Raw genomic sequence first — 12,151 nt, 5'->3', positions numbered from 1 at the left:
ACCGCTTTGAGTCTTAACAAAAAGGGATAAAAATATACAGATTTAAAACCTTATTTTGAAGGTCAGGTAACCTTCAAAATAATATGTTTTAAATCAGTATATTTTTCCAATTTCCCAATTTAAACAACCAGTTTAAGGTGACAGACCTCAACAATCTGCTAGGAGTGCCACCGTGTGGACATTCAAGAAACAGTAAGTTTACATGTGTAATGTCCATGGATTATTTTATTTCAACTGTTAAATATTCTTTATATTTCCATCTTAAATACAACTTATGACACGAGGCAAACCTATTTATTAATAATATCCTCAAAAAAATTTAACATTTCATAAGCTTCAAAAATATTCCATTAGTATTGCTTCAGTTTGATGCCTAATGTTAGTCAAATGTTAAAATAAAATAGTTCTTATGCTTAAAAAAAAGCCACACATATTTGTGTTGTTTAAACATGCAGCAAAAGCCTTGAAACTGGGTTAATGACTATAAATATTGTGAAATAAAAGAAGAACATGCTACAATCTTATAGATCATCCCCATAACTAGTGGTAATTATCAAACTTCAACAAATAAATTAAATTACTATTGAACTAGGACCACCCTTTGGACATGTGGTCACTTCAGTAGCGGGTCTCTCTAATGATCATGCTATTGTTCCCTCGCAGCTGGGCCAGCAAGTCTCTGAATCCACCTCCTCTTTTAGGAACAGTTTGGTTTGGGAAGTCATTAAAACTGTCTGATGCTTCAGACGGGACAGTCACCGGGGGCAGCCTGAACGTCAGGTCAGAATCATCTGGCCCACTATCAAAAGAGGAGGTGGTGCTCATAGGATCAACACTGTTGTTGTGACTGAGGCTATTTCTTATTGGCTCTGTGTTGTGCATACGGCTGTTGCCGATTGGTTGGTGGTTGCTGTGGGTCCGTTTCTGCTTTGCCACACGTGGGCCCTGAGAGTCTTCTCGAGCCCTCTTCCTCTGGTTCTTCTTTTTCTCTTTCATTATCGGATTTTTTATGCCGTGACGGAGATTTCTAGGTAAAGAGAAACATTCCTTTTAAATATTGTGTTTGAAACGGATTCTGTTTTTCCTTTTCCTTCTTATGCTGTCAAAACCTCACCTTTGTAAAAACAGGTGCGGTCTCGAGCACTCAATTTCAATCGCCAGCTCTTTTTTTTCCTTGCCTTTTTTTACCACCCGTAGTTTACGAATCAATTGTGCAAGACCAAACAGATTTCTGAAAAATAGGAAGAGATATAATAACAAAAAATCAATAGGAGTCAAATTATTAAAACTACATTAAAACAGCAAACTCTGATTTATTTCTCACCATGGTCCTTCTGATTATGCTCATTGTAATTAGCAGTTTCCATATAATAAATAATCTTCAAAAAAAGGTCCACAAATCCATAAAAAGTTCAGATAATCAGATTTTGGCATGCATGTTAACAGACCTAGTGATGTATGTAACAGACTATGTTACTTACTTCCTGCTGTCAAGCTTTTTCTTGCTTCTCCACGGTTTGAGAAGAATCCATTGATCACATGTGAGAGATTTTGGGTCTAAAAAGCAATATAAAACATTAACTCGGCCTCAATTTAAGCCTAAACTAAGTTAAATAACCATGTTCTTACTGGTGTCCAACAGTTTGTCCTTGAGAGGCTTCTTCATCCTCTTCACCCTCTGCTGAAGTTTACGACACGCTGGACACAGGGTCAGTGGTTTGTCGTCAGAGGGGTTATAAGGGCGGGACGGGCCGGACAGGACGCTGCTGCTGACAGAGACCTGGTCATCGTCCGAGTGGTCAACCCCTTCATCTGCCACCTCCACCAACGGGCCATTCTCATCAGGCAAGTCCTCGCGACTTCTATCAATGACGTCCAAGACGTCTCTGATGCTTTGCTTGTCGACGTCAGCTCCGGTGTTGCCAGATTGTGCCCTTTTCTTCCTTTTTTGCTGCCTCTTGCCTCCTATCTTGCGCTGGATTGGTTCTTCACTGGAATTTGGGCTAGTTTGGGCTTTCAAGGTCTTGGGCCGTCTGGAGTTGCGTTTTGAATTCATTGGGTCCTTCCACTTCACAGAATATTCAAACGATCTACATAAAAGCAACAAGAAACTGAAAATGTGGTTTATGTTCAGGGCCAGTAGCTCCAGCTGTATATAAACAATCTGATTGCATACACACATCACACATCCTCACCTGTAATATTCTACCTTCATAAAAAACAAATGCATCATAGACTCCAAGCCATCTGATTCATCTTTTCTCAAGCTGAAAGACAACAACACACGAGATAACTGCCATTATAAATACACTTTAAATAACGATATGATTTAATATACGTCTTTAGGATCGCAACAACGAGTCTCACTAGTTTTACGAAAGAAAGTTGAAAGTTTAAAACGATGATTCCGGTTGATTGGGTCATTTTACGTTGGAATTATTGTGGTAAAAAAGGTAAACACTGCTTTAAATAAGATACTCGGTGGGCGTGGTGGCGCAGTTCACGCACAACCGACCGAATTAACGTCAAACCCTCGCTTCATTTAACGTACAACGTATTTGAAACGGACAAACCATCGGGCGAGATCGGCGGTGTACCGGAGTCTGACCAGGAGCTCGCTGGAGCCGCCCTGGGCTCGGCGTCCGTGTCTGGCCCGAGTCCGTGAAGAGGTCCCGGGGCTGCAGCGGTCGTAGTTCACGCGCTCCAGCTGTGTTTTGTTCTTTTTCCCCCGGCGTCGTTTGCAGTCAGAGACAACAGCTCACTGAGGCCACCTAGCGGCTTGGGGCGTTCACTACACGCAGGCACGAAAAAGAAAGGAAACTGCACCTTTGCTACTACAAGAGGAAGGAAAACAAATCACCAAACCCGACAGATTGTTTTCATCTTGGAGAAAGGAGAAAACTGCACCGTCCTGAGGTAATACCGATCTGTTGTCTCGTTGGACAGTTTTGTGTTGCGTTCTTTCTTCTGTCATTGCCTTCTTCGTTCTCCTGACAGTGGTAGGTAGTACTTTAAAATGAAACTGCACTTCGAGTAGTTTTCTGACACTTTACTTTTACTACTACTTCCCTACGTGAGTCAACGTTTTGGTCACTTCCAACTGTGAAGTTTCTTGGCAAAGTTTTAGGTTGACAATATTAAATGTTTTAGATATCCTTCAGACTAGTCATTCGGTTGTTCTAATTCCCGTGGTTTATGACCTTTATACATTACTTAAGGTTTTGTCCACTTCAAAGATACACTCTTACTTACTTGTGTAATTTCTTGGCCTACTTTACTTGAGTAGACATGTTTGCTGCTCTACCCACCTCTGTGTGTTATTTAAGTCTATGCTGTGTCCAGTTGCACATTAAATACAACTTTATAGTGATTTGGCAGCAGCACCAATAGAAAAACAAACAAACCTAGTTAGAGTTTTTACGTTATATATTGCAGACTACAATGAGCATTCAAATCTAACTATATAACTATTTAAACCCATGGAGTTAATTGTGTATAGGCTTATTATTACAAGTACTCACTGTTAACTGATTAGCAGAATTTGGCATGCTTGTTAGTGTGTAAAAATCATCTATTGATTATATAAGACCCTTTTGACCTACATTGGATTACAACTTCTGTCAGGTTTATGGACTTTGGACACTCACAAGTATTAGGAAAGAGTGTATTTATATTTAGATAAAGATTAAACTCATGATTTGGTCCCAAATCTTTAACTAGCTTACTCCATACCTTCTCCTTTCTGCTGCTGTACCATATTAGTCCTTACGATATAAATTAAATAATAGTAGACTAACAATAAAGATGTTAGCTAGTTGATTACGATGCCATCGACTCATTAATCGACCAAACAACGAAAGATATACAGCCCCATTTTTAGAATCCTACATGTGTCCCTCAGAGTCTTAATTTCTCCAAATACTTGCATTATATGCATACTCAAACATGCATGAATCAATCAAATATAACTTTGAGAAAACTAATTATCCGAAAGGATGATATCTTTAAACTAACCCTTAACCTCTTTTAACTTAACCTCTATCTTAACTTAAAATCATGATGTTGATCTAATGATTTAATTTAAATAAGGATTTACGTCATGGGGATCTAATTAGGGAGGCAGGTCCCCATGAGTGTGCATACAGATTTAAGGTCCCACAATGTAATAAATAACTCCCACACACACATCCACACACACTAAGCTAATTCACAGAGGAATTTCAACAACTAAAAGGCAGTGTTTTTGAGAGCATTCATGGCCTAGGGTGTGTCCTCCTTTCTTTAATCTGAACTTTCCCCTACCTTCTGCAGTTGTCATTGGGACGTGCCGTGGCCTATCCAAGCATGAAGGTGACAATGTGGAAGGCGGCTCTCTTTTTGTTTGTGTTGCTGAACATGGCTGAGGACATAGTGATGTCAGGCAATGTCTCCACCAGCTCTGCTCATTTCTTGGGGAAACTTTTGGTGATTCCGATGGATGGTAGTCACTGGGTGGGCATCAAAGCAATCGCTCAGGAAATGGGTCGTCGTGGGCACCAGGTGACAGTGGTGATACCTGAGGTCAATATCCGAATGGGCCCAGGGAAGCACTACCAGACGATCACGTTCCCTGTCCCGTACGACAAGACCTATATTGACTCAATAATGTCCTTGAACAAAGATATGATGAGAAAAGAAGAACTTCCCTTTATGGACAAGATTAGAAGGAAGATAACACAATTTCAGAATATACATGGATTACTTCACTCAACAGCAGAGAGCCTTCTGTTCAATGACACACTTATCTCACATCTACAACAGCAGGTGAGACAAAGCCATGATTGAAAGAAAATAAGACTTTTACATAATATGTACTAGTAAATGAAAAAGTGCAGGATCTGCAGAAATCACAACACCTCCTGGATCATTTGCTCATATGAATGAGTATGAATTGGAAATTTTAGATGCAACTTTATCAGATTTGGAGACAAAGTACTGATTACATTTTGCTGATGAATGTATAGAATTACATAGGCTGTATATGAAGCATTAAAAAATAAATAGATTTAATTGAACCCAACATAGACAACGTCCAAGAAACTGTTGGCATCTGCATGAGAAAGCACAACATAGTCTGCTTATCCTCAAATAGATGCATTCAAAGGGAGTAGGGTAGCAAGAATATTGCATTTTTAAGAAGTTTGTACATCAAGTACAATAGACACTAATGAGTTAAAAAATATGTATATATTTTAAAAGCAACAGCCAAAAAAAGCATTATGGTGAAATGGAAATGCTGTTTTAGACAGGGCAAATACCTAAACAACCAACATGAATAAAATGTATGGAAACAGATGATGTTTTTTCCTCAGAGGTTTGATGCTATGCTGACAGATCCCATGGTTCCAACTGGTTCAATAATTGCTCGTAAATTTGGCAAGTTATGGTTCTTGTTTAGAATCTTTTACAATCTTTTACAATGGTGTATGGATTTACCAGTGTTCACATTTCATGTTCAGGTCTTCCCACTGTAAATCTACTGAGAGGGATCCCATGTTTGCTGGATATGAAGTCTGCAGGCTGTCCGTCTCCGCCGTCATATGTACCTCGCTTTTTCACTGGCTTCACAGACAAAATGAGCTTCAAGCAAAGAGTTATTAACACTGTAGTGAGTGAAACTTTGGACCAACTGCCTTTAAACCATGTTTTTACAATTATCTTATACATAGTTAAATGTTTAACAATGCAATAGACTCAATTGATTATTTATTTATATGATCATTATAAGTCTGCCCCTTACCTACAGGTGACCTTGATTGAACCGCTGATGTGCCGTTTGCTCTACGGGCATTTTGATCAAATAACCTCTCAATTTCTTGGTGAGGATGCAACCGTGGCCGAAATTCTGTCTGAATCTGACATCTGGCTGCTAAGGTATTGACAGTTTTAAATTAGGTTAAGAGACATACATCAAGTTTGAAATAGTGTATTCTTATAACAAAAAATACAGACTTGACTTCACAATGGAGTTTCCTCGTCCTCTCATGCCAAATATGGTTCTTGTTGGTGGTATCAACTGTGATGTAAGAAATCCTCTGCCAGATGTAAGTGTATTTAATCTTGGTGCTAAGAGACAAAAAAAATAGAAACCACAACGCTGTTAAAATTATTTTGATCTTGTAGGATCTCCAACCATGGATTTCAGGAGAGCATGGATTTGTGGTGATGACTTTTGGTACCGTGGTGGCTGAAATGCCGGAGGAAACCAGAACTATTTTCTTTGATGCATTCAAACAAATTCCCCAAAAGGTAAATTCAAAGAAAGGAGCACAAACATGCACAATATTATTTGCTACAAAAAATTGCAGCAACAATAATATACTTTTTATGTAGGTCATATGGAGATACATTGGGCCAGTTCATGAAAATATCCCTGAAAATGTAAAATTAATGAAGTGGGTGCCTCAGAATGATTTACTAGGTTTGTCATTTCAAAATATGAATCCCCAGGTTTTAGAGAATTTGTCTAGAATAATTTTACATTCTTTTCATAGCACATCCGGGGGCTCGAGCTTTCATAACCCACGCTGGCTCACATGGACTCTTTGAGGGACTCTGCCATGCCGTTCCAATGCTCATGTTGCCATTGAATGCCGAACAACCTGATAATGCACAGAAGTTTGCGGCCAGAGGAGCAGGGATTGTGTTGAATATACAGACGATCACTACAGAAAGCCTTGTTGACGGACTTAAGGAGGTCATGAACAATCCAAAGTAAGAACGTTATTAGAAACTATCATCAGTTACAATTACTCGTATTTATCAATTTATACTCTACGTTTAGGTATAAGGAGAACATACAGAAGCTGTCAGCAATCCACACTGACCGACCTGTTGACCCGCTGGAGCTGTCCGTGTACTGGACAGAGTATGTGATGAAACACAAAGGAGCAAAACACCTCAAATCTGCAGTTCATAGCCTCAACTGGTTTCAGTACTACAGCCTAGACGTCATAGCTTTCCTTTTGACTGTCACACTGGTTTTTACAATAATGATTATCAAAGGTTTAAAACTATGCTTCGGGAAGTTGAGACAGAAGAGGAAGCAGGATTAACCAGTGGGAAGAACTGCTTGTATAAATCAATATTGTATAAAGCTTAAACATGAAAAAGGTGCTCCAAATGGGGTCAAAATCATTTAATAAAACAGAAATGTACAGAATATATGTTATGTTTCCATTATGTAATCTGGGGATCAAGGACAAGGATGAATTTTAGTGGCCTCCCTTTTTGGGAGGGAAAAGTGCATATTCTACGGCCAAAGCAACAGTAAAGGCAGCGAAGCCCCACTTGAATCCTCTCAGAAGAACATCAGACAGAGTCACAGCACGAGCAAAGCCACCAGAATATCTCCACGCTTCATTTCTACATGGAAAGAGAAAAAGAATACATTGATATAGGATCATAAACCAATATTCTTGGAACACACAAATAAATTACCGACCGTGCCCATGGGTCCTTCAGACCTCTGCCTGCCAATCTCTGTTGTGTGAACTCCAGCGGGGTTCCATCGACTTTCCACTGCTTAATGTCCGGCAGAGACACTTTGTTGTGTCCATGGTCCCCTCCCATGCTGCAAGTTAACAGTTATTGTAACAGGATTAATCATCTCTTCATAGAATCACACAAATCAAGTTCACCAAATATAACAGGCTGAGGGAGAAGAATTCTGTAGAAGACAATTAATTGTCTAGAGAAGTTTGAAGTAAGTTCCCGTCATTATAAATGGAGAACAACCTCGTAAGACAAGTGCCTTAATGACAAGGATTCACTCAGGTAATGCATACTACAACAAAACATATCTTTAGAGAAAAGGCAACTAAAGACTCTATAGAAATCAAAGCCTCAATATAGTAAATAAGAGGCTAAAAATATTATGAACCGTGTGTAGTGCTGTGCTGTTGCCTCGTTTCAAATGTAGTTTAGTTACACTTTGTAATGTTTTGCGTTAGCAGGTTACAAACTAAAATAGTGATTTAACATTACATGATTCATTACAATTGTCTTTTTTTCTAACATGCATGTCCTAAATATCTAAATATACTACGGTTAGTTAAAACTATATTTTCCACCGGACTGACAGCTTCGTTAGCTAACGCTACATCGTATTCCGTGTATTAAAACATATCTATTGGTTAGTTTAGATGAATTATTTCCAAAGCCAAACTCGGTTCTTTAATGTAAATTGGAAATATAATGCGCAGAAACAATCATAATGATGAAGGGAAGAAGACAACTACACCTGAATACTTTGTTGTGACCTCTGCAGCTCGACGACTGCTTTTTACGGCAGAAGTTGCTGCTTTACAGCTTCTTCTTCTTTTATTTAATGGCAGGAATTCATCCCAGGATCATTACCGCCCCCTACTGTTAGTTTATGTAATACTTTTTGTTAAACTACTTAGCTTTTACACAGCACATATTTTATGAGATTAGTGTATCCGGGCCCGACTCTGGGCATTTGGAGGCCCTGAATAAGAATGCAATGAAATAACATAATGAAATCATCCCCCATTTCACATTGTACTTTCTTCCAACAGGCCAAAAAAAAGGAGGCGTTAAGGGTATCTCCAAGAATAAGTCACCTGTCATGTCCTATTTTCAGGTGCATTTTAGTTATTTGGTCAAAGTGCCCCTTTCAATAGGCCACACAAAATGCTATATTTAAAAGATAAGCTATCGTTTCATATTTGTATTTGTACATAGATCGATACAAATTTTACATTTTAATTTGTGTTTATGGTCTCTTTCTGGTCTGGTTACAGCCTCCCTATCAGTTGTGGCCCTAAACATTTGCTTAGATTGTCTATGTCATGAGCCGGCCCTGACAGTATTAATTTACTTTATCAGTAGTGCTTGTAAGGCTTTCTCTGCTAGTTTTGTATTTAATATAAGATTGTAAACTGTGGGATTGTGTTCTGTGTATTTACATTGTCACATCACATTATCAACCAGTCTCATGTGTAATTTTAATACATCAAAACTGCATACAATTAATTTAAAAATAGCTACAGTCTCAGAGATCATGTTGGTACACTATTTAAAATCAACATTAATGTACTAAATTATAAAGTTATAGAAAATTCACAAGATAAAGCCGTTATTACAACTATTTTTGCTTGTGTAATATAATGTTGTTATGGTCTGCACATTCGGTCATGAAGTCCTTATTTTTAAAGTTTGCTTTTTGGCTGGTCGAGCAGTTCCATCATAGCCTGTAGATTTTCCCCCTCTGGTGCCTTGGGCCATGCACTGTGATCTGCCAAAAATAAATTATATTGTGCTTTATTACTGCTGTGTATCTCCAGCAGACAATAGACCTATAGCATACTAATGTTGTCCACATACCAGGTATTTCCAAGACTGAGTGGTACAGACTCTGTCCTGAATCTACCCTCAGTGTGGCTCCTGAAATGTACGATGCACCCGGAGACAACAGGAAACAGACAGCTGAAGAGATCTAAAAAAAAAATAAAAAAAGACAAAGAAAAAGAGCAACTCAGCCAAAATGCACTTTATAGTTGTGGACATAAAATAGACAAAAACACTTGAATTGCCAAAGCATATTTGTGTCAATTTAGGTTCTGGTGTTTTTTAATGTATTTGACAAGAACACTTAAACCTACAATACCAATCCAAAGAAACTTGCAGTTTCAAAGTGCAGGATTATTTGTATTGTGAGAGCATGTCTGTATTCTTATTTTCACTTACAGTGAATCCTGCATATGAAACCTCTAAAGCTAAATATATAGGTAAAATACAGTTACCTCCTCTGGTAATCCCAGTCTTTTTGCGGGACTAAATGGGATAGACATCTTGAATAAAGCAGGCCCAAGGTCCTTGTAGTTTTCCATAGCAGTTTTTGAAAATATTGTACCCTAAAATAATAATAAAAAAGAATAAATCAATGTATGAAATGAGAATGTGCATGATACTTGTTGTTGTTGAAACATACAGGTGCAACAGCATTAACGCGGACTCCTGAGGATGCCCACTCGATAGACAAGCTCTTTGTGAGGTTGTCCACGCCCGCCCTGGCAGCTCCTGTGTGACTGTTAAATTAGTGACATCTCCATTTCTCTTCAACAAATGATAGATCTGAGCATTGCTGGAGCATACTTACGCCATGCCAGGGAAGCCTTTCCACATGTCAGCGATAATGTTTATGATCACCCCTTCGTGTTGTTTCATCCATGCAGTATAAACTAAGAAACATCAAAGTTACACCGGCCCTTAGTCACACTAACTCAACCATCTCAACATTGCAATTCTTTTTTACCCTCTTTGCAGCATTGAAATGTTCCAGTTAGGTTAGTGTCTACCACAGCCCTCCAGCCTTTTGAGGAAATATTCTCAGTGGGGCTTGTAAACTGGCCCCCACCATTGTTGACCAGAAAATCTATGCGTCCATGTCGTTTCAATACTTCTGAAACCAGCGTCTTCACCTAGAAATAAATGACCACAGTTAATTATACAGCAGTTTCTAGATGTGGCGTTAATACAGGTTTATATGCTCGCAGCCACTAGAGGATGTGTTTGAGCAGCCTGTTAATATGGCTTCGTGTGAACTACAAAAATACTAAAAGCGGTGATCTTTATTTGTGAACTAAACTCAGTAATACACTGTACCTCGTCCTCATTGCGGATGTTGCAGGGCACAGAGGTGATCACGGCTGGGTTGGAGGATGAGATCTTTGTTTTTAGTTCCTCTACCGCGGCCTTCAACTTCTCTGCCTTTCTGCTAGAGATCACCACATTGCAACCTGACAGACAGTTCCTTTTAAAAAGTATTGTATCAGATATACTGTATTATAAATGTGGTTGTTTTTGCACAAAGTGAACTTTGTTACTTTACGTTACTGCCAGATGCAGAGTAAAGTTCACATCAGCGACACAATCAGCTCACATTAGGTTCAAATTGTAGGCTGCACAACAGTCCTCACCGAGCTCCAGCAGCTCCGCAGATATGGCTTTGCCGATCCCAGTGCCTCCTCCTGTTACAATTGCAACTTTGTGGTTGAACAAACCAGGTCTGAACACACTGGCAGCCGCCATATTGACCGATCGCCCGAAATGTTGTCATGGATCTATGGACCTATGGCTGTTGTGTTCGGGGTTCTTCTGGACCTGGCGCCACCTTGAGGAATATGTTAGAACAAAGGATTTTCCTCGCCTTCCACTCAGGCGCACCCACAAGTAAAACGCACCCACAAGTGAAATTTACCTTAGTCATTTTAGCCACAAGTTTAAAAATATAGCAAAGAATGGGGATCCAATCCCTAATTTAAGCAGTCAGAACTGGCCCGTGTCATTAAAGTCTGTAGACTGGTGACCATATACTAGTTGCTCAGATGTTTTAAGTGTCCTGTAGTTACATTAAAAAGAAAAAGTCCAGATTTACCCCATTTGTTGGCCAAAAAAAAATACCTTTCAGGGGCATGTTTCAAAATCAGTCAATTTCTGTGTTTGAGGCCCAGCTGATAACAGTTGTGACAATGTTTCTAAAGCAATTACAAAACTCCAGTTACATCCTTTTCTAAAAGGTATATTTTTAGTCAAGAATTTTACTGTCACATGCAGCTCAGATTACAGCTGACTCTTCTCACCCTGGACATGAACTATTTGAGCCACTCCTCTGGCAGAAGGCTGCGGTCCATCTGGACCAGAATCTCCCGCAACAACAGTTTCTTTCCCTCTGCAGTTAAACTCATGAACACTGCCCAAGCACCTTGTACTTACTGCACTGTTCACTTATTGCACTTCATAACTTTATATCTTATAATGTACACATCATGCAGTTTTGTATCCATCGTTTGTGTTGCATTGAATCCACAGGACAAGTTCCCATGTTTTTGAATTCTGTTCATTGACAAATGAACAAAATGAGTCATGAAGGGTTTAGGTGGTCATACACTATTTACAACAGTTTGATTTGGAATGGCTCATTACAGAGTGTAGATTAAGCTCAATACCATATCAAGACCGTGCATTTCACAAATGTTTGTCTAAAAATGAATTGTGAATACTATGTTATATACACTTCCAACTTTTTTCTAAAAGACCAACACAAAAATAAAATGCTCAGCTCTCTTAACATCGTGATGTGGTACAC

The 12,151-nt window shown here is 39.0% G+C and overlaps 4 protein-coding genes across 4 annotated transcripts; 1 reads left to right on the top strand and 3 right to left on the bottom strand.

The window, feature by feature from the left end:
* Positions 1-354: 354 nt before the first annotated feature.
* On the bottom strand, positions 355-2,702 carry LOC140355700 (uncharacterized). The gene is made up of 6 exons (XM_072440357.1): positions 2,574-2,702; positions 2,196-2,267; positions 1,630-2,090; positions 1,482-1,557; positions 1,115-1,231; positions 355-1,027 (listed from the first exon to the last, which is right to left on the bottom strand). The coding sequence occupies exons 2-6, from the start codon at positions 2,231-2,233 to the stop codon at positions 619-621; spliced, it is 1,101 nt and encodes a 366-aa protein (XP_072296458.1). The 5' UTR covers positions 2,234-2,267; positions 2,574-2,702; the 3' UTR covers positions 355-618.
* A 94-nt stretch (positions 2,703-2,796) lies between these two features.
* On the top strand, positions 2,797-7,203 carry LOC140355820 (UDP-glucuronosyltransferase 1A1-like; the record flags this gene model as incomplete). The annotated part of the gene is made up of 10 exons (XM_072440464.1): positions 2,797-2,916; positions 4,312-4,803; positions 5,352-5,415; positions 5,499-5,647; positions 5,786-5,913; positions 5,990-6,083; positions 6,163-6,288; positions 6,373-6,460; positions 6,534-6,753; positions 6,824-7,203. Coding segments are annotated over 10 exons (1,752 nt in total), but the record flags the coding sequence as incomplete, so codon positions are not given.
* Positions 7,168-8,376, bottom strand: ndufb3 (NADH:ubiquinone oxidoreductase subunit B3). Its single transcript, XM_072441060.1, has 3 exons — positions 8,282-8,376; positions 7,484-7,612; positions 7,168-7,404 (listed from the first exon to the last, which is right to left on the bottom strand). Exons 2-3 carry the CDS (start codon positions 7,609-7,611, stop codon positions 7,254-7,256), a joined length of 279 nt encoding a protein of 92 aa, XP_072297161.1. The 5' UTR covers position 7,612; positions 8,282-8,376; the 3' UTR covers positions 7,168-7,253.
* Positions 8,377-9,203: 827 nt separating this feature from the next.
* On the bottom strand, positions 9,204-11,129 carry pecr (peroxisomal trans-2-enoyl-CoA reductase). Its single transcript, XM_072440356.1, has 8 exons — positions 10,983-11,129; positions 10,669-10,802; positions 10,319-10,484; positions 10,163-10,244; positions 9,995-10,091; positions 9,807-9,917; positions 9,388-9,499; positions 9,204-9,298 (listed from the first exon to the last, which is right to left on the bottom strand). The coding sequence occupies exons 1-8, from the start codon at positions 11,092-11,094 to the stop codon at positions 9,213-9,215; spliced, it is 900 nt and encodes a 299-aa protein (XP_072296457.1). The 5' UTR covers positions 11,095-11,129; the 3' UTR covers positions 9,204-9,212.
* Between the last annotated feature and the right edge of the window lie 1,022 nt (positions 11,130-12,151).

The sequence above is a fragment of the Eucyclogobius newberryi genome, unplaced genomic scaffold (assembly GCF_026437365.1).
Source record: "Eucyclogobius newberryi isolate DKJ021-1_F unplaced genomic scaffold, fEucNew1.0.hap1 SCAF_12, whole genome shotgun sequence".
NCBI classification, from domain to species: domain Eukaryota; kingdom Metazoa; phylum Chordata; class Actinopteri; order Gobiiformes; family Gobiidae; genus Eucyclogobius; species Eucyclogobius newberryi.
This window is presented reverse-complemented; position numbering and strand designations above follow the sequence as displayed.